Raw genomic sequence first — 21284 nt, forward strand, 5'->3', positions numbered from 1 at the left:
ATACAGTACATAGTTTGACCTGTGTATGCGACTGCCAGGATAGTAGAAGGCACTGGATGGACCTTGGTCTTTTATCATTTAGCAATTCTTATGTTGAGTATTCCTGTGCTGAGAATAAAGGAATTCATTAAAAATGGGTTAGGTCTGTCTATTGGCTCGCTTTGAACAGATGCGCAGTATTTATTTAGTGCAAAATAGGAGCCCTGTTTCACACTTGAGAAATATTTTCAGAGTTGTTCCTGCGATGTAGGCGAACATTTCCGTTTCAGCACACTGGGAACGTCCTCCCGACGTTAAATTCAATTTGGTGTTGTTTGGGGGTTGTAAATTATCTGCTCTCAGGCCTCCTAACTATGCTGCTCTGAGTTGGCCCCTTATAGATGCATAAAAAACAACCCAGTGATGTTTAGTACTTTTGATTAAACTCTCCCTCCTTGTGGGAGAGCTTGCAGTTGATGCGTGCAACTGCCTGCTGAGTTTAGGAATGAAGTGAGACGATTGGATTTTTTAACCCCACTCTAACACGATGATGTACGTTAGTGTGGTACAGGCATATAATAATTAATAATAATCCTTGCATTTGATATAGAGCCTTATCACGTTCTATTATTATATCTTAAACAGTGCCTCTGCGAAAGACCCTTGTGGTTTTTAATGTGTGTTGTGTTCAGAGTCAATTAAAATCCCTTGTGTAATGTAATATGCAGTCATTATTGCTGGAGCACTAAAATAGAAATGATGGCATGATTACTGATTTGAAAAATACAGTGGTTTCAAGCATTTAACAATAGTACAGGGTTTCGACGTAAGCTCCATGGTATCTGGTAACCTTTTTGCATCAAAATGAGAAACAAATTGTGTGTGTTTGTGGGAGGAGGTGATGGTGGGAGGTGGGGGGACAATGATCATGAAGGATAAGTGAATGCGAGAACCATAAAGAGTACACCTTGTTTTCTCGATCCACATACTGTTCATCTATCCAGAATTTAGTCTTTTGGTGAACTGTTCATGTAGCTTGTGGTAGTAATAATTAATAATAATCCTTGCATTTAATATAGGACTTTATCATGTTGTTGAGAAGCCTTAAAGTGCTTCACATTTTTATTTATTTAATTTTAAATGTTATTTTTATTTTAAATTGGTGAAATTGAAATGACACTTTTAAGAGCTTGGATGGTTCTGCTAATGTTCTCCACTAGTTCTGAATTGATGTGGGAAATGTGGGAAATTGATGGAGTCCTGCAGCTCAGTGGTTAGAGCACTCGCTTTGTAAGCGAGACACCTGGGTTCAATTCCAGGCAGAGGGCGAAACCTTGGGCAAGTTTCCTTACTCCACACACCTAATAATAATCCCTCCAAAGCAAAACAATATTAAATTGATCGTTTTCAATCCATGACTGTTTGTGGGGACGAAGCTGTACGCAATTGGCTGCCGCGTTTCGCCCACGAATATACAGTCAATTCACTTTACAGCCTATCCTGTGAAGCGTTTTGAGACATCTAGAAGACGTGAAAAGCACTATATCAAATGAAAGGATTATTATTATATTATTATAAATGTCAGTGTTAGAGCCACTCTTGTCAATTTTGGACTGAGAATGATGAAAACTCAAATGCTTTGTTGAAGTTCTCAGATTATTTGTGCGGCACACATGCAGAACATTTCTTTCCTGTTAAAAACCACAAGAGCTTTGCATCGGCCATTCATATGTACCAGTTTAAAGGGAATCTCCTGTTATGTAAAAACAAAAAAATATGTAAACTGTTGAGAACCAGATTGGATTAAGTGAGACTTGTGTGAAATTTGTGCTGTCTTTTTTAGGACCACATCCAATTCCAAAGAGCAATATAGACGGCATTGAAGTGTCTGGGACTAGTACAGTCCCCTCACTGCCACTCCCAGGATTAAGACCCCCACCTTTACCTCAGTATCCACCCTATGCGACTTCAGAATGTAAGTAATTATATTCCTTTCTTTATATATCAGGCAGGATCGTCAAAATGCCGTTTTTTATTCTAAATTGGTACTCGCCTAAGTAGTTTTTTGCCATTTTGAGTTTCTGATGGATAAATGAAAGCTATGACCACATATGATGATTGTTAGTTTCTCTGCTTTATCCCCCTTTCATTTACGACCCATTCCTTTCAAGTTTTTGAGGATTTTACTTTGTTTTTTCGAGTTTATTTTTATTTATTATTTTGCTTAATTCTGGGTTCTGAATATCTCCTTCCACTCCTCCCAGCCAGTTGTTGAATATTTGACCACATTTAATTGTTGTCCTAATTTTAATACAAAAGTAATTTGGTGTCTTAGTAAATTGATGGAGTTCAACTATACATTCAGAAATGGGAGATTCACTGACAGGATAAGTGACAACACCTTTAGCTCTGGAATTCTTTCCAACTCAATTTGAGGCGTCAATAGAGAAGAACAGGAACATCTATTGAAGGGAGTGTTATTTTTTAAAGGGACAATTAATTGGGCTCTGGTTGTAACTCGATGACAAAGCTGTCTTTTTTTAATTGACGGATACTCCCAACAAATTACAAATTACTGATAATCTGAGGTGTAGGATTTGCCAACAAACCACAGCTACTGGTGTCACACGTCAGAGAACCTACTGTAGGTGAAGTCTCCCTCCTCTTTGAACGTAGTTGAGCCTCCACATACAAATTCATACTTGGTTGTCCGTTGAGAAGAAAAAGATCACAAAAGGCCATTCGGCCCGTTTGATCTCATCCTTCTCCAATATCAATCCTCCTGTCTTCCCATTACAGCGTCAAGCTTTGTGGAGGTTGAACTACATTCAGAGATTAAATTCACTGACAAACAGAGAATTATACATGTTCATCGCCAAGGTCAGTAAATTTGCCATCAAGCCTTGAATAGCCACCTTGGTTGTAACTTCCTTGGTTTTAAAAACGTTATCATTCCTCCAAAGCTGAATTCTGACTTTCAGAGCTGTTAAAACCTTGAATGGTTGAGACTATATGGGTAAATGTTACAGCATTCTCACTTTGTGTTTCAGATAACTATGAGCCTGATGGATATAACCCAGAGGCTCCCAGCATAACTGGGGGAGCTAGGCCTCAGTATCGACACTACATCCCACGGGTTCAGACTGAGCGCCCTAATCTAATCGGGTTAACGTCCAACACTATGGATGGTTGTTCACGAGGTAAAAATAAAAAAAACCTAAGATTGATCATGAGTCCTATAAACTATCAGCCACTGTTCTGTAGTTGATGGGCAAGCCTATTATTCACAAGTAGTGTTTGTGCAGAAATTTTTCAATTACAAATTTTGCTGAACTTTCTTTTTCAACTGGCTACTGAATGTAAAGGGATGCTCAAACACCTCAGTGATTCTGTATATTTGCAATACATCTGTATATTTCCCATTGTCTTCCAGAGTTGGCGTTGGAATACTATTGATTTTTTTTATTCTTAACAAAATGCCAGAAAATAGAGATAAATGTGCGGTCGGCCTAAATTTAATGCTTGTTTTGGTTTTGTGAATTGTTATTAAGAAAGTCCATAGAATTTCACCTAAGCTTTTGCTGCCTAAAATCATGCTGATTAACTAGGTCAATTTAAACGCCATAGTATCTGTGGAATTCCATACGTAAAGTTAAAGGGACATTGAGCAAATTATAAACCGGTTTGTAACTCATGCCTGAGATCTGAATAGGAAATTCTTTGCTGAATAGATGCAACAGATCATTCCCAAGGGCTATAAAGTTGCAAGACAACAATATACAACATGGGGCATTTCATGGAAAGAGTGCCCAAAGTAATTTTAAGATGGAACGATCCTGTATGTTGCATAGAATTCAGTTCTGTACGTCAATTCTTTGGAAGGTTGCCCGCAAAGTATTGAGTCGCTTCTCTTAACGGTTTCAGTGCCTGTAAAGATTATCCAGGCTGAGACGTCTGCCACAACGGTGATGAACAATAATGTTGCACGGGTCGTTATCGAGCCAGAATCCCGAAAAAGGACCGTGGTGCATCTGGATGGGCCTCCGATGAAGAAACCTTGGATGGAAAAGTAAGAGTCGCACTTTTGTTCTGTCTGTAATATCTGTGCTCCTGTTTCCCTTTGTGAATGGTTGCATTTGTCTGGTGGAGAGATGTCAGTGCTGGAAATAGAGTATCTTTCTCTTAAATCGACAGGCCAAACTTTAACCATCAGAACAAGCAGGGCTTTCAGAAGAAACCTCCGCACACCTACGATAACACAAAGCTGGAGGTTCGCAAAATCCCCAGGGAAATGAACACCATCACACAGCTCAATGAGCATTTCAGCAAATTTGGTACAATTGTCAACATTCAGGTAAGAAAATTACCGCATAAGCATCTTCACTGCTTGCCAAAATAGCTGCTCTATTTTCTAGAACAGCATCTTATATGATAGATATGGCACTTACTTATCTTTAACTGTGTTTGTCACCTAGTGGTGACATCAAGCGCTTCCTGTTCAGGTTTCAGGTTCTTTCATCCCTAAGTAAAGCTCCTGTATTTAGTCACATTATTGTACTTGAACTCAGGCAATACAACCTTCCAATTGAATATTATATTTATTTCACTAGCCACCCTTGTGGCTTGTCAGAGCAACACTGATTAAATTGTTTGCTACCTTCTATATAAAATAACTGCTTGGTGTCTGTCGTAAAATTGCCCTAGGCTGCCCTGAACCTGTGCCCTCTTGTCCTGGTGTATTGTTCTGGATTTGCGATCTCTGTCCCATTTAGCACCTTATAATAACTTATCTAATGTCCCTTCTCATTGCTCTCCTCTACAATGCTTCTGAATTGTGTACAAATCAGCTAAACGCACTTCTCAGTTGCAAAACTTGAAAATGGCAAGGCCTGCAGAGAGATTCAACTTTTTTTTAAAAAAAAAAGTATTATTCAACCATCTGTACTCCTGGGTTTCGTCTAATCCCACAGGTTGCCTTTGGTGGAGATCCTGAAGCAGCGCTCATCCAGTACTCGCAGAACGAGGAGGCCAAACGGGCCATTTCCAGCACCGAGGCAGTATTAAACAATAGGTTTATTAGGGTGTACTGGCACAGGGAGAACAATGGAGTTCAGCAGTCACAGCAACATCAACATCACCATCACCACCAAGTACAGTCACAGCAGTCAACAGTATTGCAACACAGCTCCGTTCATAAGGTACTGTTTACTGTCAGGGCGCGCGCCTACCTCTTGTTTCAGGAAGTCCGTGATAATCGAGCTTTGCAATTTATGTGTTCGGCTCACTGAGCTTTTGAACTTTTAATATTTAATGCTGTTACCTCAAACCCATTATCTATCTACTTCCCAGATATTAAACCGGAATCAAAGTCCAGGGTCTTTTGTTCTCACAAATACACCAAGGAAACAACGATTGGGGTCGTTGGGTGGAAGTCAACAGGATGGGACGCAAACTAGTCCAAGCCAGCCTGGTGGTATTGGAGAGGGTTCACAGGTAATTAGTGTTGTATTTCCCTATTTCACTTTTCCCCTTCCTCACACTAGTTCAACAGTCAGCGCTGGTAATTTCACTGTGCGGCTTTGACCGGTTCAGGAGGATATTTGACATTGGTTGGAATATATTCTGCTTGGGTCTTGAGTTCCAATCGGTAGTTTTCTGGCACATAGACCTGCATTTAACTGCAAAATATACAGTTAATTCACTTTACAGTATATTCTGTGAAGCGCTTTGTCTTGAAGATGTGATAAGGCGCCGTATTAAATGCAAGGGATATTATTATCAGATGTTGCAGAGAGCTGTGTGAAAATGTTAACGGTAATAATACTCGCGTTGATAAAGTCCCTGATCACGTCATTGAGACATCTCAGAATATGTTGTAAAGTGAATTACCTGTATTTTGTGGATGAAACGAAGCAGGCAATTTCACACAGCAATGTCCCACAAACAGTTGTGGATTGAGTGCATCTTATTTGCCTATGATTATTGTGCAGAAGAATTATTGTACCGTTTTGCTTCACACCAGGGACCGCCTTCTTCCACAAGCCTAGTAAAACCAGGATATAGTGCAGCTGCCGTCAAGACGACCCCCAAATCCTCTGTTACAGTCAGTAAAGGGCTCGAAGCCAAAGAAGCCCTGAAGAAAAAACAGGTACTGCATAAACTTTCACCGGAGTTTCCATTTAAATTGAATCAACTCTTTCATTTTGTTTGAATTAACTTTCGAAGACTCAAACTGAGTCAAAACAACACGAGTGACATAAAGCATTAAATGGGAAGCATTAAAATTCAGGTGATTTCATTCACAATGTTGTCAAATAGTACCCATTGAAGGGCCTCTTATTAGAACTCTAATGTCGGAAAGGTTTAAAAGACCTGAACAGATACCAGACCATTTCTTCTGACTGTTTCATAATTGTTTGCCTTTCTTTACTGGAGACATGATTCCAGTATGTATGAAAACAATCATTTTCTTTAGTGAGTGAGAAGGCCTAAATAAGTGACTTTTGAAAGTTTTCGATAGTGTCGTTTGCTTGTATGCTGGATATGACTACTATCTTGAAAAAAATTGAATTTATGATTAGTGATTTTAGTGAGATCTTACATTGGTTAAAAATGGAACGTATCCCTATTGCTAGTTAAAAGCAACAAACTCCCAAGTAGTGAGATAACCCGCTCCTGACTGTTGCTTGTGAGTTTTATTTGTGAAAGCACAGTCCGTAATTGGCAAAATCTGTGTAACGGTACGTTTTACTCAAAGCTGATTTCCTCTTGTTCATTTCAGGAAGCTTTAAAGTTGCAACAAGATATGAGAAAAAAGAAGCAAGAAATGTTGGAAAAACAAATCGAGTACCAGAAGGTAAGTCTGCTGGAAAAATCTCTTAGAAATGAAGGGAATTAAACTCTTAGATGTGCATCACTCACTACAATACATTCCTGCTTTATGTGGTTTAACAATTGAGCCACGTTTGAAACACTGAAAGTTTTCTTTCCCTCCCCCACCCCCCCCCCCCACCCCCACTCCCCATTATCAAATTCATTCAGGTATTAATTTGCAAGCTGGAAAAAAATAAAACGATGAAAAAGGAAGAACGAGCCAAAATAATGAAAACCATTAAAGATTTGACGGAAAGAATATCGCAGCTGCGAGATGAACTGAAAGCAACATCTCCATCAACATCTTTACCATCACAGCTCAAATCAAAGTCTGATGTGAGTCTAAATAAATATAAACGCTCTCTATTGACTCCAAAACAAAGTGGAATCTTCTAGCCTTCGATGTAGTCTTTTGAGAGATAAGTGTAAAGATCATGTCATTTTTTTTCTTTCCTCTTATTGACGACTCAGGCACAGAAAGAGTTACTGGACGCGGAACTGGATTTCCACAAGAAGCTGAACTCTGGGGAGGACACCACGGATTTGCGGAAAAAACTGAACCAGCTCCAACTCGAGGTTAGTGCTGTTCAGATCTTCCACATTGAATCAGCAGCCCACAACTACAACAAATTGCATTAAGCAGTGCCTTTCACGTCGGGAGGACGTCCCAAGGTGCTGGCCAATTGAGGAGTTTGCACCCGAGTTGTGGGTAGGATTCATTGAGGGAGGATGACTAAAGGTACAGCCGAAAAGAAAAGTCTTGAGATGGGCCTTGAAGGAGGGAAGGGGTGAGGTGGAGGGGAACCCACATTCAAGCATCTCTAGGAATGAGCAAAAAGGAGACAAGATGTGCAATTAGTGAGTATTCTGTCTTCATGTTGGATACCTGCCTTTGAATCCAGCTTAGACTGATGATTGAAAGTGTTGAGGTTATCTCGAGGTTATCTCAACCAGTTCTGAATGAATGTGACCAACAAGCACATCATTGGATTTAGGTGAAACCGAGATGGAGAGCTTGAATGGTTTTCCGTCCTCTCCCAGCAACATAAAACCCAATAAAATAAGTTCGAGAACTTTTCCTGAACGAAAATGTAGAAAAGTGAAAATGTGACGCTGATTAAAGTGGAGCGAAAGTATCATGTAAGACGCTTTCAAAACTCGAGCTGCTGTGAGTGGAAAGTTTTAAATGTTGGGTGTTCAGTCGGGTATAAATCCTATTTAACCAGATTCTCATGTAAGGCAACAAACCGTACATTCACTGACTGAAAGGAACGCAAATGCAATGTGTTAACGTGAATATAATGTGACTATTAACAAGAAAGTTTGATTACATTTGAATTTAAAACCGAGAGTGGATTTTTTAAAAAAAAATTACGCGCTGCGTTGTCTGTTTTCAGGCCGCACGGTTGGGAATTCTTCCCGGAGGCCGTGGCAAGGCTTTGCTGGCGCGAGGTCGCGGGCGAGGCCGAGGCCGGAGTGTGAGGGGGAGAGGAGCGCAGATGCACATGGTGGTCGATCACAGGCCCAAGACACTGACCGTGTTTGGCTTCACAGAGGAGGAAAAGGAGGAGTTAATGCCACATTTCTCAGTAAGTCGATGCAAAACTGCGTTCAGTGTTGGGTAATCCTTGCAGACTGCCGAAAGTCTGAATGGCCTCTTTCGGTTCCTATCTTGTGTGAGCCCCAACGGTGAGCATCGGTTTGCAAACTGATCATGGGTAAATTGTTTATGGGGTAAATTGTTTAACGACTGATCTAACCCTCACATCAGCATGTGCACATGTTTCAGCACAAACCACTCATTTTATTTCTTCTGAGCTCCCATTCGGTCTTTGTGAATTGTTTTAAAAATTCTCCCTGTGCAAAAGGTGTTATGTGAATGTAATAACAAATTATTATTTGATCTGTAGCTATAAGGACAGAAATTAAAATGACTAAAAGATTTGACATAAAAAAACAGGAATAGGTCTATCACTGCATTTTAATTTCCATGTTGATTTTGGTTTAAAAATTATGGGTGTAGTAAATATTCCTTACAATCAAAGAAGTTTTAACTAGACTGTAGTTAGTAGAATCTGCACAGGTGGCTCAATCCTTCAGCGCAATTCTATTATTTAGAGACAATAAACTGGTGTTTGTAAAATGTTTTTTGTTGTTTTTTTCCCTCTAGAAATTTGGGGAAGTGGAAGATCTTCAGGATGATATCCCTCTGAGTGTTAGACTAACATTCAAGTCAAGAATTGAAGCAGAAAATGTAAGTCGCAACGACAGTCATAGAGCATTGGAACTGACATTGCTGCCTACATTTTATATAGTCTTGCTAAATGTTTGTTTCCTTATAAAATATAATGATTCCTTACATATTGTAGATGGAAAATAGATTTTACAAATTAATATTTAAAACCCCCCACAAATTTGAGGTGAATTTTGTGACTTTTCACAAAACGCGTTGTTTGTGATGAGACAGAGCAGATTTCGCCCTTTTGTCTCAAATCCAGTGTTTGTGTCAAATGATTTAAGATGTTAGATGATTAAAACCTTTAGGTGCAGAAAACTTCAATTGTACCAAAATTGGAAGCGTGTCAAATATTAACTTGGGGGTAAAAAAATAGAATTTCTTTAAACTGCCATTGCACTTACACTGGAGAACTCCCGTTTGCTCAGGAAGCAGATTGATGGGAATATTATCTGTGTGTTAGGCTCCAAACAAGCACATTAACAGTTTCAAGGATTTTACCCTGGCGGTATACATATTTGTGTATTTTAAGTAGCTGTACAGGGACTATTTTCTGCATGATCAGACTGCTCATTGGAGCTCGTCACAAACACGCAAAGGCATTGTAAAATAGACAACAAGAAAGTAACTGGAAAATTATTTGTTTTCCTTCAGAAGAGTTTCCCATTATTTAAGAGGGGAGGGAGCTGATTTTTTTAATCTATTGAGAGAAGGACAGGTATAGGGGGAGGAAGTATTAAAGAATTCCTAAGTCTTTCTCTCCCACTCCGTCCCCCACCCTTTATTAAAGAAAGCAACAGGCGAAATCTCACAAGCAGTTCCTCTACTTTACCTCTCAGAATTCACCAACTACAAAATTATGTGCACGGCCCGAGAGAATCTTGCCTTCAACTGTCCACCTCTCCAGGGATGCACTTTATAGTCTTGTTGGAGCTTACATCATTGCTCTGCTTTAAATGCCTACATTCCTTCCATGAATTCATTGTTACGTGCACTTCTTGTGCAAGAGTGAATCTGACTTTCAAGAAGAGGGAAGAGGCAGTAGGTAGTGTGGCCGGTCAATCAAACTTGCTGTTTCCACCTACTTGATGAGGGAACTCATCTCTGACAGTTCACCTAATTTCAAGTTATGGGGTCACCTATAATTACTCCAGTCAGAGCTGACATCAGTTCACGAAGAGAATGGAGTGAAAATTGACTGTATCTAGACATTCTAATGTTATACTGTAATATTCCTGGAGAGTTTTGGGAAAATTAGAGGCAATAGATTCGTTATAATAAATAAATAAATTGCTATAAGAAATATTTTGCCCACAAAACAGTCACTGCACTTTACAGTATATTCAACGACGTGATAAGGTGCTATATCAAATGCAAGGATTATTATTTGAAAAAATCTGCATATAGTGTGTGTCGTGTGTTTTTAATTTTTTTAAAAAAAAGTTACCATTTAAATTTTTTGATCTGTGACTCTAAATTGCACACAGGCTGCCAATCAGGGAGCAAAGTTTAAAGGAAGAAACCTTCAGATCTCCTGGTACAAGACAAAAGCACCTTCAGTATCAACGGAAGCAGAGGAGGAGGAAACAAAAGAAGAGGTACTGAACTGCACTGGCCATAGAATTGCCCAATGCTCGGAGTAATAGTGTGTTAGTGGTTCTCAGATTCTTGACGGACAGATACTCGTCACGTGCACTAACCCAGGAGGAAGGGGCCGGATGTATGTACATACCTCCTAGTTATTAAAGTAGAAACGCAAACCGTAAAGATTAAGTAGGAGAGGAATACGACACAGGAGTAGATCAGATCCAACCTCTCTCTTTGTCCTCAGTGCAGGTTTTTTTTAACCGTTTTCTGTGTTGTGTACAACCTGCGGATTGCACTACAAACTACTGCATTGTCTCTATCTTTAGTTGTCAACCTAGAGTAACGACTATAAGGTAGGATTAGACCTACTGTTGGTCCCACTCAACCCTATCCATTCAATTCTGTGAGGAAGAGGAAGGAAGCTCAAATCAATATACACACAACTAACACAAACTCCCATCTCTCGCTTGGACAAGAACCCGGTGTGTACTTATTACAGGCACAAGCTTTGTCTGTGCTTGTTCCCTTTGCACGTACACTAGAGAACTCCTGTTTGCCCAGGAAGCAGATTGATGGGAATATTATCTCTGTGCTTGGCTTGAAACAGGCACATTAACGGGTTCAATGATTTTAACCTGGATACATACCCCCCCCCCCATCTCACTGGCAATTCTGAAAACTGTGATAGGCTGGAGAATTGAACTAATACTTAATATTTAAAAAAATTGAATTTTTAGTGTTAGAATACTGTATGGTTCATTATTCACATCGATTTTAAGGATAGGTGGGTTCGAGGAACTGTTGAAACGAATATTTTCACTGGAATCCATACCACGCTTCCTTTTTACAACATTAAATGAATTGACTAAGATGTCTGAGTAACGTGTGTTGATGTCATTTCACACCCCAGGAATTTGGTCTGCGGAAACACTAGGACACGTTTTCTCACAGAATCAGGAAGCGCATTTGAAAGGTGGTTTTACATCCCTTTTCCACGTGCCCATTGTGCGTCTAACCCATTTGCAATTCGAGTGGGAAACATAGTATTAGAAAACATGCTGGTTCAGGAAAGTTGCAGCTGTCCTCCGAGAGCCCAAGGCCATTCTTTCTAAAAAAAATGGACAAGAAGTCAAAATTCATATAGTTGGCCTGGTATTTTTCCCATACTTCATACCCTTAATCTCTTGCTGACCCGCCTCTGTTTGTCAAATATTTGTGCCCGTGGATCATTAGTAACAACAGTGTTAAGTCAAAACAGTCAAATGTCAAGCACTTACATTTATAAAGAAAATAAAACTACAGTATAGCATCACTAACGCTTTGATATCCGACAGTTTCGGATTTTAACTACTGGCTACGATTCAGTCATACATAGTGTTACCTAACTATAGCATGGCTTCCCTCCCCCTCCCCCCCCCCCCGCCTTCCTATTATCTCAAAGGCAGAGTTATAAAGCAGACTACAGCTTGTGTGTTTTTGAGGTTCCAGTAACAATGCATTCCAATATAGAGGAATATGTGCCAGCAGATAAGTCAGAACTTTTACATTAAGGCAAAAAATCTGGAGAGTTGTAAAAATAGCCATTTTATGCTATTTTAACAGATTTCTCCTTGTAGTTCATTTTGAGCAAAGCTCAGAGAAAATCATCCCAAGTCTTTGCTTAATTCAGGTTCGGTTGCTGCCCGTCGACTGATATATATCAATTCTTTTTGATACCGAGTGATATTTTATTGTCAAACCTATGACCCCTACAGTCAGTCCATGATCGCTTGCTTGGTGGGAGAATATAGCTTTCTTCCACCTACCAGCAGATTGCAGTAAATAATTTACGCGGGAAATGAAATAAATTGCTGATCACAGCATTTTGCCCACAAAACACAGTCAGAACCACTTTACAGTATATCCTGTGAATCGCTTTGACCACACAATCGAGACCATTTAACAGAATATCCTGTGAAGCACTTTGAGAATCTCGACGCCGCTATAAGGCGCTATATCGAATGCAAAGATTATATGTGTTGAGTCCGAGTTGAGTGCATAATTTCGAAGTGCATCTCATTTATGATAGTTTCTGATTGGGATTTAATTCAAGAAATGATATTCTTTTGAATTCTAGTTAATAATTCAATAAATAAATTTTGAGATACAAAAGTTATGGCACTTCAATGTTTTAAGTATTCAGTGTTTTAACATTGGGGAGAGAAATAGGAGTTAAAACTGTTTTGAGTTGCCGTTGCTGAATCGTTAGCTAGGGTGTCTGGAGTTGTTTATATGGCGTAATTCAATTGTTATATCAAAATAATCAGCATGCATTCTCAAAACTTAAATCAACTTTCAAGCGTTGCTGACGTGTCCTTCATTCAAAACAATCGATTGTCTGAACGATTTTGAGGAAGCGGTTGTGAAAGCAAATACAGTAGTTTTATTGTTGTCACAGCTTAGCAGTTTGCTTATATATAGGATCGTAGGGGAGGCCGACCATAAATAACACAGCCATTATTTGTTCTAACTTCTGACGAACGCTTGTTACTTTTAAGACCGTTATTATTTTTCTAAATAAATTACAATATGTGTTGGAATTCGAAAATGCTTATATTTTTATTATTAAAAATATGACGGCGTTAACTTATGAACAGATTAAGAACCGTGTAGCACACGAGAGAAAAAAGATGCCGTATTTAACCGCCTTGTTTGTGCTTCCATTAAATCGACCAATCGTTGATTTTTTTTTTACAAAACCAAGAGTGGGAATTAACACATTTAATAAAAAAAGAAGCAAAACCCTGTATTACTTAGGATTTACATTTCACAGCTGGATTCAAATAAAACGCCTGTAGTGTTGTCTTTCCTCTACCAGTTAGCGGGTGAATATTTTGAGTATTCAGCCACGTTGAGCCAAAATTTGAGCTGAATTGCTTGGACAGTTCAATTACAAAATGATGAAACCCCAATCAATACCAGGTTAGTTTGTTACAGGTCAGGGTGGTCCAACTGGCAGCCCGTGGGCCGATTTCATCCCCCCCCCACCCACCATTTCATCTGGCCTACCCGCTCCCTCCATAACCTGTAAATGTCACGTCATGTTTCTGGAAGGGAAACACAAAAATATTGCATAATGCAGCCCTCGGAAGTTTCTCAAATAGGGCATCTGGCCCTTGGCAGCCAAAAGGTTGGACTACTCTGTATATAGGGTCTAGATGTGGATTTATCCAGTCCCATCAGCTGGAGTTTACTTAAACCAATATTATGTGTAATTCCAGCTCCAGGGACACCGTCAGGAAGGAGGTCACTGATGAGGAATCTATAGCTGTAATACAGCAAGGCATTTGATGCATAAAGCAATTAACTGGAAAAGCCCAGCACTTGTAGGACTGTATTATGGCACATACTCCATTCAATGTATAACGCACTGTTCTGGAAAAGAAAGTCAAGTAGGGAAAATGTGAAATGCAGTGGATTTAAAATAATAACAATAATAATAAAAAAGCGGGCATCATATATTACATACCCCTCCCACTCAGCTCCCCTCCCCCCCTCAAAAAAAACAAGACGAAGCTGATATTGTGATGCATGCATGTACAGTATGTATGTAGTAGATAAATTTATGTACCAAAGAATCTTGAAATAAAACATTTTGTTGCTGTTGTTTTGGAAGTATTAGTATGATGTCAAGTGTCTGGTACCTAATACCATTTAATAAACTTCACACAAAAAATTCTAGTTTCTGTGGCACTGATTTGCCAATGTTTAAAATGCAAAGTTATTTTAAATTTTTAGTTTTTTTATTTCCCCCCCAATATTAGTTGTCTGGTGGTCTGAGCGTAAGTCAGGAAGGTTAGTTTTCAGTGGTGCTCTGCCGTTATGCTTTTATTTGAACTAAATCCTTTTTTTTTCCTGCAAAATAATTTTTCAGTGTGAAGGTGAGGCAGTAAGCTGACTAACTACCAACTTTACCCGGTTTTATTTTCAGTTCTGCTGATCTCTGAAAAGTTATTGTTAGTCTTATGGAAGTTACTGACACATTTTTATTTTTCCATCCGGACCATCTTTAGTGTCCCTTATTCTTGGGGGAGAGAGAGCTTCAGGGAATGGTGGAATTGGTTGCTCTCTTGATTGAATTAAGTCATCTTGTCCCACTCCAAAAAAAAAAAAAAAAAAAATTAATCGACCCATATGCATTTACAGCTTACAATGGTAAAGGAGCGAGCGCTTACTTAACAGGCTCGAAGACAGAAAAACAAGAAAATCGCAATGGTTTAAAGCTAGGTGATTGAGAGCTCCTGCCAACGGGTCAAGCTGTTGACGATAACAGGACAGATTTGGGGAGCAGGGGGTTGCCGTGATTCATTATTGCGCTGTAATACTTGGGCGGATATCCCAGCATGCAAGTCCGCCCTTGAAACGTAGCAGATAATATTGAGGTTATCATTTATTTGTTGATCGACCTGAGGAATTCCAGCCGTATGAGTGAGATCCAACCGTCCTGCGTTTAGTGTGGTTCCGTTTACAACACAGCTAGTACAGTGGAGGTGGAAGTACCAGCACATAGGCAGCAATCAACTGATTTGTAGAGAGAGAGAGAGAGAAAGAGAGAGTACTTCGAAGAGTACTCCTTGAATTGGAGAGTTCTTCAATATGGATCACATGCAGGGAATGCTGTGCACATACCGTGTTTGTGAATTGGCCACGGTGACCACAGGCAGCTCACCTTGTTGCATTGCCTTTAAGGCAAAGACCCAAAGTTCCGATTAACCGCCGAGCTATTCGTTCTGGAAGGCATTTACTTTCACCCCGACTTGGGAATTTAAATGTAATGGCCTTAATTCTCGAATTTCACAATCATTTGGTTGAATTGATGCAAAATGACTAACTGACAAAGCGTGTCTTCGGTGAGGTCCTCAACACACAAATACTTACGTAATTCATTCAGTAAAATATTGCTCGTCCACTTACATGATTCCCAGATATTAGTGCTGAAATCCTCAATAATTGAAATCCTTTGAACGTTGTCTCTTCTTCCCCTCCACCTCATTAATCCCCCCCCCGTCAGGCCGCTCACTGCTTGCATGGCGCTTGTAATTGTTCTTTTCCCTTTCAATCTCCCATTTGTGTTGAGACAACATGTTGTACAGTAAAAGGAAAGNTTTTTTTTAACTTAAACCATGATTCATGTGCACTCTGCCTCCCACTGCTTCAAACAGTAAAGCTTGCTCCCAAGTGTACTCTAGCAATGTTAGGAATGGCCACGTGGAGCAAATGTGTATTTTGAATTCAAGCCGGGAGATTAATTGCTAAATTTGAGCAGGAGAACTTGTTAGTGAGGACTGCCAGGTGTCAGAGACTTTGTGGGGAAAAGACAAGACTGCCTGCCTGCCTGCTGATCGTAATTATATTGATGTTTTGGCGAGAGTTACGAAGAGCGCGGGTGCGTTAAACTTATGAACTGGTGATTAGTCCCACGGGAAACCGAGATGTAATGGGGGAAGTTTATGTCTGCAGAAGCTTAGCAACGGGGCAGAAAAATGGCAGGAATGGCATTAAGAAAAGGTAAGGTGTGCAAAAATATTTAATGCGAGGGTGCCTTGTTTTGGTGAAAAATATTTCGATATTCTGTTTACTGTAACTTTTTTTTAAGTAACACCTATTAGAACTCCAACCCACAGTCCTTTCTCCTCTTCCCTTCCATTGCCTCCTTCAAGGCCCGTCTCAAGTCTTTAAAGGAATGGAAAGATTTATGTATTGGATCAATTCTCCAAAGGATAAAGGGATAAAAGGCAGGAATGGGGGAAGAGCAATGATGAGGGTGACTAGAGAGTTGATCTGTTACAGCAAGAGATATGATGGGACAGGGGAAAGGGAAGGTCTCTTGTTTTTTTTTTAAATTGTGATAAAGTTTGTAAAGAGGTATTTTTTTCACAGAACCAGGAAAGGAAAACTGAGGTGGGGACCAGCCACTGATAAATGTAAGGAATAATTGATTTGCACCTAAGAGTTAATGTCTGGAGTAGATTGAGGCCAAAGGGATCGGTTAAATGCTGACTCCTCGGCAGGCTTTTGGGGGTGGTGGGTGGGAAAAGAAGGCAGGTGTTTGCTGACTCGTTTCAGATCAAGGATGAGAAGAAACAGATTGTTTCGTTTCCATTTTTCACCTCGTGTGTTTTTGACTGTCCTAACTCCCTCTCCACCCCAGACTAAGACAGGCAGCTCCCAAATACCCCAAATAGATTAGTATTGGCAGCCAAATTCCACTGGCGGGTGGGTTGGTAACCAGAGGACAGAGATTCAAGATAATTGGGAAAAGAACCAGAGGGGAGATGAGGAGAATTTTCTTTCCGCAGTGAATGCACTGCCTGAGAGGGTGGTGGAAGCGGATAATAATAACTTTCAATAATAACTTTCAAAAGGATATTTGTTTGAAAAGAATAAGATTGCGAAAGTAGGGGAGTGGGGAAAAAGTAGGGGGGTGGGACTCCTGCAATTGGGTAGTTCTTTCGAAGAGCCAGCACAGGCACGATGGGCCAAACGGCCTCCGTCTGTGCTGTAGGATTCTATGAAGGAGCATTGAAAGAATCACTGAATGTAATCTCTCAGTCGAGACGGATGTCAGCAATTTGCAGGGCAGCACTTATGAAGGTTTCAAGATGACCAAATATATTTCATTAAGTGGATAAGGACAATGCTATTATTTTCAATGGCAAAGGCTTATCTTTGGTGAGGTCTATAGCTATTCCTGGGCAGATAAAGATGCATTGTTACCTCTCTCTTGAAATGGCAATTGTGCGGAGTCTCATGGAATCTGGAGACGAGCTGATGGCACTTTTGCGTTGTAATTAAAATGCACAAGATACATGTATTTTTGAAAAGCTATCATAATCACTAATAAAGTGGCTTGTATCTGTTGGGAATGGCGAGCTTTATCCAGAAGCGATGGATCTCTTCGAAATGTCATCTTTCCTGGGAACTTTGCCATGGTAGGGCTGCTGATTGCCAGAGTGTTTGTCATTCCAAGCACCAGTGGGTTTGTGGGACTATTGCAAGTTTATTTGATGTATGTAGGTCTTTGGCATTCAAAGGCGTTTTCTCACTAAAGCCTTGCCTCTTGCCAACCTGCGCTTAATACTTTCCGGAATTAGGTAAACAGGCTGCGTCCCTGCAGAGAGAGAGAGAGAGAGAGAGCGCGCATTGCATTCCAACAATCTATTTCTGGAATTTCCATGGATGCAGGGAATTCTTAGTTCGGTTTGGATCCTCTTAAGTGCGGTGATGGGTTTCCGCACGTGTCAGACGCCCGGCTGACTGGGGGAAAAAACCACAAATGATTGAGAGATGGCAGAAGTAACAAACACCTGTTCGGAATGAATGAGGGTTCAGGTGACTCAGTCAAGTGCACAGTCACTTCTTAGATGGTGTAATTCTTGGAAGTAGGCAGACATCAGTGATGCCCAATATTTCAGAGAGGAACTACGTGCCAAGTCACTCGGACTCGTCCTTTCATATTTGTCCGTGAAGAAAGGCTATTTGTTTTCCTCTTGACTGATCGATCCTATCTCAAAACAGTCGAAGGTGTGTGTTTTTTTCATTTAGTTCATCAAAAACTATCATCACTTTCAAAAGGCGTCTGTCACAGCTCTAACAGCTATCTATATTGCCTTCAGATTAAATGTGTACGTCTTAGTCATAGCAACTCCAAACACTGTGGTTTGATTTACCCGAACAAACACTAAGGGATATAGTCCTAGAAACTCATTCCTTGTACTTTATTGTTATTCATATTTTCCCCACTGGAAATGGAGGCTTTTAACAAGTTTCAAGTGGCTCTGGGTGAAAGACTGGGTTTGAGATGTGGAGATGTGCTCCTTTGCAGGGTTAAACACATTCCTGCCCATCTTAACTTCATTGTGCTTTTGGTCAGAACGCTTGGGTGTTGGGATACATTTTAAAAAGCTGGTCTTGCACGAAGTTTACAAAAAGTTCCTTGTTACTGACACGTTGGTGGGGATGTGCCCAAGTTACAGTGTCTGCTTGTGGAAAAGCCAACCTTAAAATTAATGGAGTTATAAAGGTGAGTTAATTTTAATCCTTGCATTTGATACGGTGCTTTAATCATGTCTTCGACATGACTTACAGAATATACTGTAAAGTGAATTGACTGTATATTTTGTGGACAAAAAGAGTTAATATTGTGCCCACCAGGCTCTGTTATAATGTTAATGGGCGATATAGTTGGAGGGCGGATACTTTTCTCTCATTCCCAAAAGTACAAAAGAAATTTTCACTGAGAATCTCTCCTTCGAAGAGCATGGACTTGTGAAGTCCTATAGAGCATTTGCTTCTCAAGCGAGAGGACCTGGGTTCGATTCATGAGTCAGGGCGAAACGTTAGTCAGGTTTCTTTACTCCACACACCTCTGTTTACCTAGTGGTAAGCAGCAAACTGGTTGTAGTTTAATTGGCGGATTGTTTATCTGGGGTTAACGGCTGTTTGTGGGACACCCACCGCTGTGTGCAATTGACTGCTGCGTTTCGCCCACAAAATATAGAGTCAAATCACTTTACGGTATATTCTGTGAAGCGCTTTGAGACGTCTCGAAGACGTGATGAGGCGCTATATCAAATGCAAGGATTATTGTTGTTGTTGTTGTTGTGCTTTCAGGCAAATTAACAAAAATGCATTAGTGGCTTTCAGACCCCAGGACAGGAGTGTGGTTCTAGACAGGGAAGAGACACCCTAACACACCAACAGCCCAGCCCAACAGATGGAATATATATTTTTAGAACCTGCAAATATTCACAAAGCGGATTCATATGCCGTGCGATATGAAGTTGCTGCCACTTCCATTCTGTGTAGAGATTCAAGTCAGCCCAGACACCCGTGCGTGTCGGTACTGAGGCCTAACACTATTTAGCAAGTCTGAAAGCCTGTGTGTAATAAGAAAAAAATGACTGATGATATTGTGCAGTAGGGATTGTAAGGCAATCACTTGCCAGGCTCGATTGCATCCATTTTTGTCGTGGTTTTTTTTTAAAAAGAACCTTAGATGTTAACATGGGAGTTATCGGGTTGGTTATATAACATGTTCCCGCACCGCTGCCCTTGCAGTGCGTGCTTGTCTGGTGCTTCTCGATGTTGGTGTCCCGATTAGCATTGTTAATCGCTGCCCGGGATGCATTAAGCAGTGTCCTTCAGCAATAATCTGGCCCGTCAATAACTTAAAAAGCTTATTGAATTCCCAACACAAGACACGATTAACATCCTGCTGCAACTAGACTCGTATTTCTGATTAAAAATGGAAGCTGCTGAAAATTGTGCTGTTTTCCTCTGCGGATATTAATAATAGTGATGCAAAACTTAGCTCCTTCCCTTCTCCCTCCCCCCCCCCCCAAAAAGCACCGAACAGTCGCAATATCGACTGAATACATAAAAGCAATGCTTTATTGGCTCTTGTTTGCAAAAATAGTATCCGAAATCTAATTGCAATTGTAGGTTGTGCCTTCGTTTGGAAGTTGTTAATCTCGTTAAATATTTGTGTCATGTTCTACTGATTTCCTTTGCTCTCCCCAAATTCCTTCCAAACCCTTCTCCTATTTCTCTCTGAATTTTAACAATTGTGCAAAACGTAGTGATCCATATAGTCCCCGTAAAAACACTTTGTGACATTGTCCTGCAGAAAGTACGTAGATAGATGTCAAGCCTGTCTCGGTTGGTAGCACTCTCGTCTCTTCTCTTGTAAGTTCAAGCCTCACGTCTGGACTCTTGAACCCACAGTCGAGGTTAACACTCCCAGTTGGACGCTGGCAGGTGCTGTCCTTCGGATGAGAAGTTAAACCGAGGTCCCTGCTGTTTATTCAGGAGGATGTTAAAAGGCACTATCCGAAAAAGAGAAGGGATTTTCTCCAGGTGTTCTCCCAAATAAAATTGTCCCTTCACTCCATGGCTGTTTGCGGGGACGTTGCTGTGTGCAAATTGAATGGCTTGAACTCGCAGTAAAATCTGTAAGACATTCTGCGATGTGCAAGGCGCTGTAACAAAATCAATCAATTTTATAGTACATCCTGTGAAGCTCTTTGAGACGTCTCAACTACACAATAAGGCGCAATATCTAATGCAAGGATCATTATTATGATGGATTATTTAATTTTTATCTATTTAACATAAAGGCACTGTGTAGGTTCAAGTTATTAGGGGTCCTGTGTGAGGGGTGCTATATAAATGCAAGTTGTTGTTGTTGACTATTGAATGTTGTCGGTTTTCTGAAATTCAGATTTACTTTGTTATAAGCAGAGTGAAACATTGAGCAAGTTCCCTTACCCCACCCCACGCGCCTCTGCTTACCCAGCAGTAAGGAGGAACCTGGTTGTTAGTCGATTGGTGGATCGCTTTTCCGGGGGTAATATTCCCTCCAACATAAATAAAAAGTAATCTGGTCACTCAATTCCACGGCTGTTTGCGGGGGACGCCGCTGTGCGCAATCGGCTGCCGCGTTTCGCCCACAAAATACACAGTCAATCCACTTTACGGTATATTCTGTGAAGCGCTTCAAGACGTCTCGAAGAAGTGATAGTGCGCTGTATCAAATGCGAGGATTATTATTATTATAATATATTCTTCT

At 40.4% G+C, this 21284-nt stretch overlaps 1 protein-coding gene across 6 annotated transcripts in view; it reads left to right on the forward strand.

Annotated features, from left to right (window-relative positions):
- rbm27 (RNA binding motif protein 27) overlaps positions 1-21284 on the forward strand; it is a 36495-nt gene that overhangs the window by 14928 nt on the left and 283 nt on the right. For 3 of the 6 annotated variants that reach the window (XM_042339968.1, XM_042339972.1, XM_042339973.1), the window contains exons 8-21: positions 1823-1954; positions 2779-2859; positions 3030-3179; positions 3904-4048; positions 4174-4333; positions 4950-5177; positions 5329-5472; positions 6002-6127; positions 6761-6835; positions 7021-7188; positions 7324-7428; positions 8250-8441; positions 9023-9106; positions 10576-10686. In XM_042339968.1, the coding sequence (XP_042195902.1) occupies positions 1823-1954; positions 2779-2859; positions 3030-3179; positions 3904-4048; positions 4174-4333; positions 4950-5177; positions 5329-5472; positions 6002-6127; positions 6761-6835; positions 7021-7188; positions 7324-7428; positions 8250-8441; positions 9023-9106; positions 10576-10686 (1901 nt within the window). Of the gene's footprint in view, positions 1-1822; positions 1955-2778; positions 2860-3029; positions 3180-3903; positions 4049-4173; positions 4334-4949; positions 5178-5328; positions 5473-6001; positions 6128-6760; positions 6836-7020; positions 7189-7323; positions 7429-8249; positions 8442-9022; positions 9107-10575; positions 10687-13935; positions 14330-16594; positions 16639-21284 lie in introns of those variants that run through there. The other 3 variants (XM_042339969.1, XM_042339970.1, XM_042339971.1) reach the window with 3 other exon arrangements.

Source organism: Callorhinchus milii, unplaced genomic scaffold, assembly GCF_018977255.1.
Source record: "Callorhinchus milii isolate IMCB2004 unplaced genomic scaffold, IMCB_Cmil_1.0 Scaffold13, whole genome shotgun sequence".
Taxonomy (NCBI): domain Eukaryota; kingdom Metazoa; phylum Chordata; class Chondrichthyes; order Chimaeriformes; family Callorhinchidae; genus Callorhinchus; species Callorhinchus milii.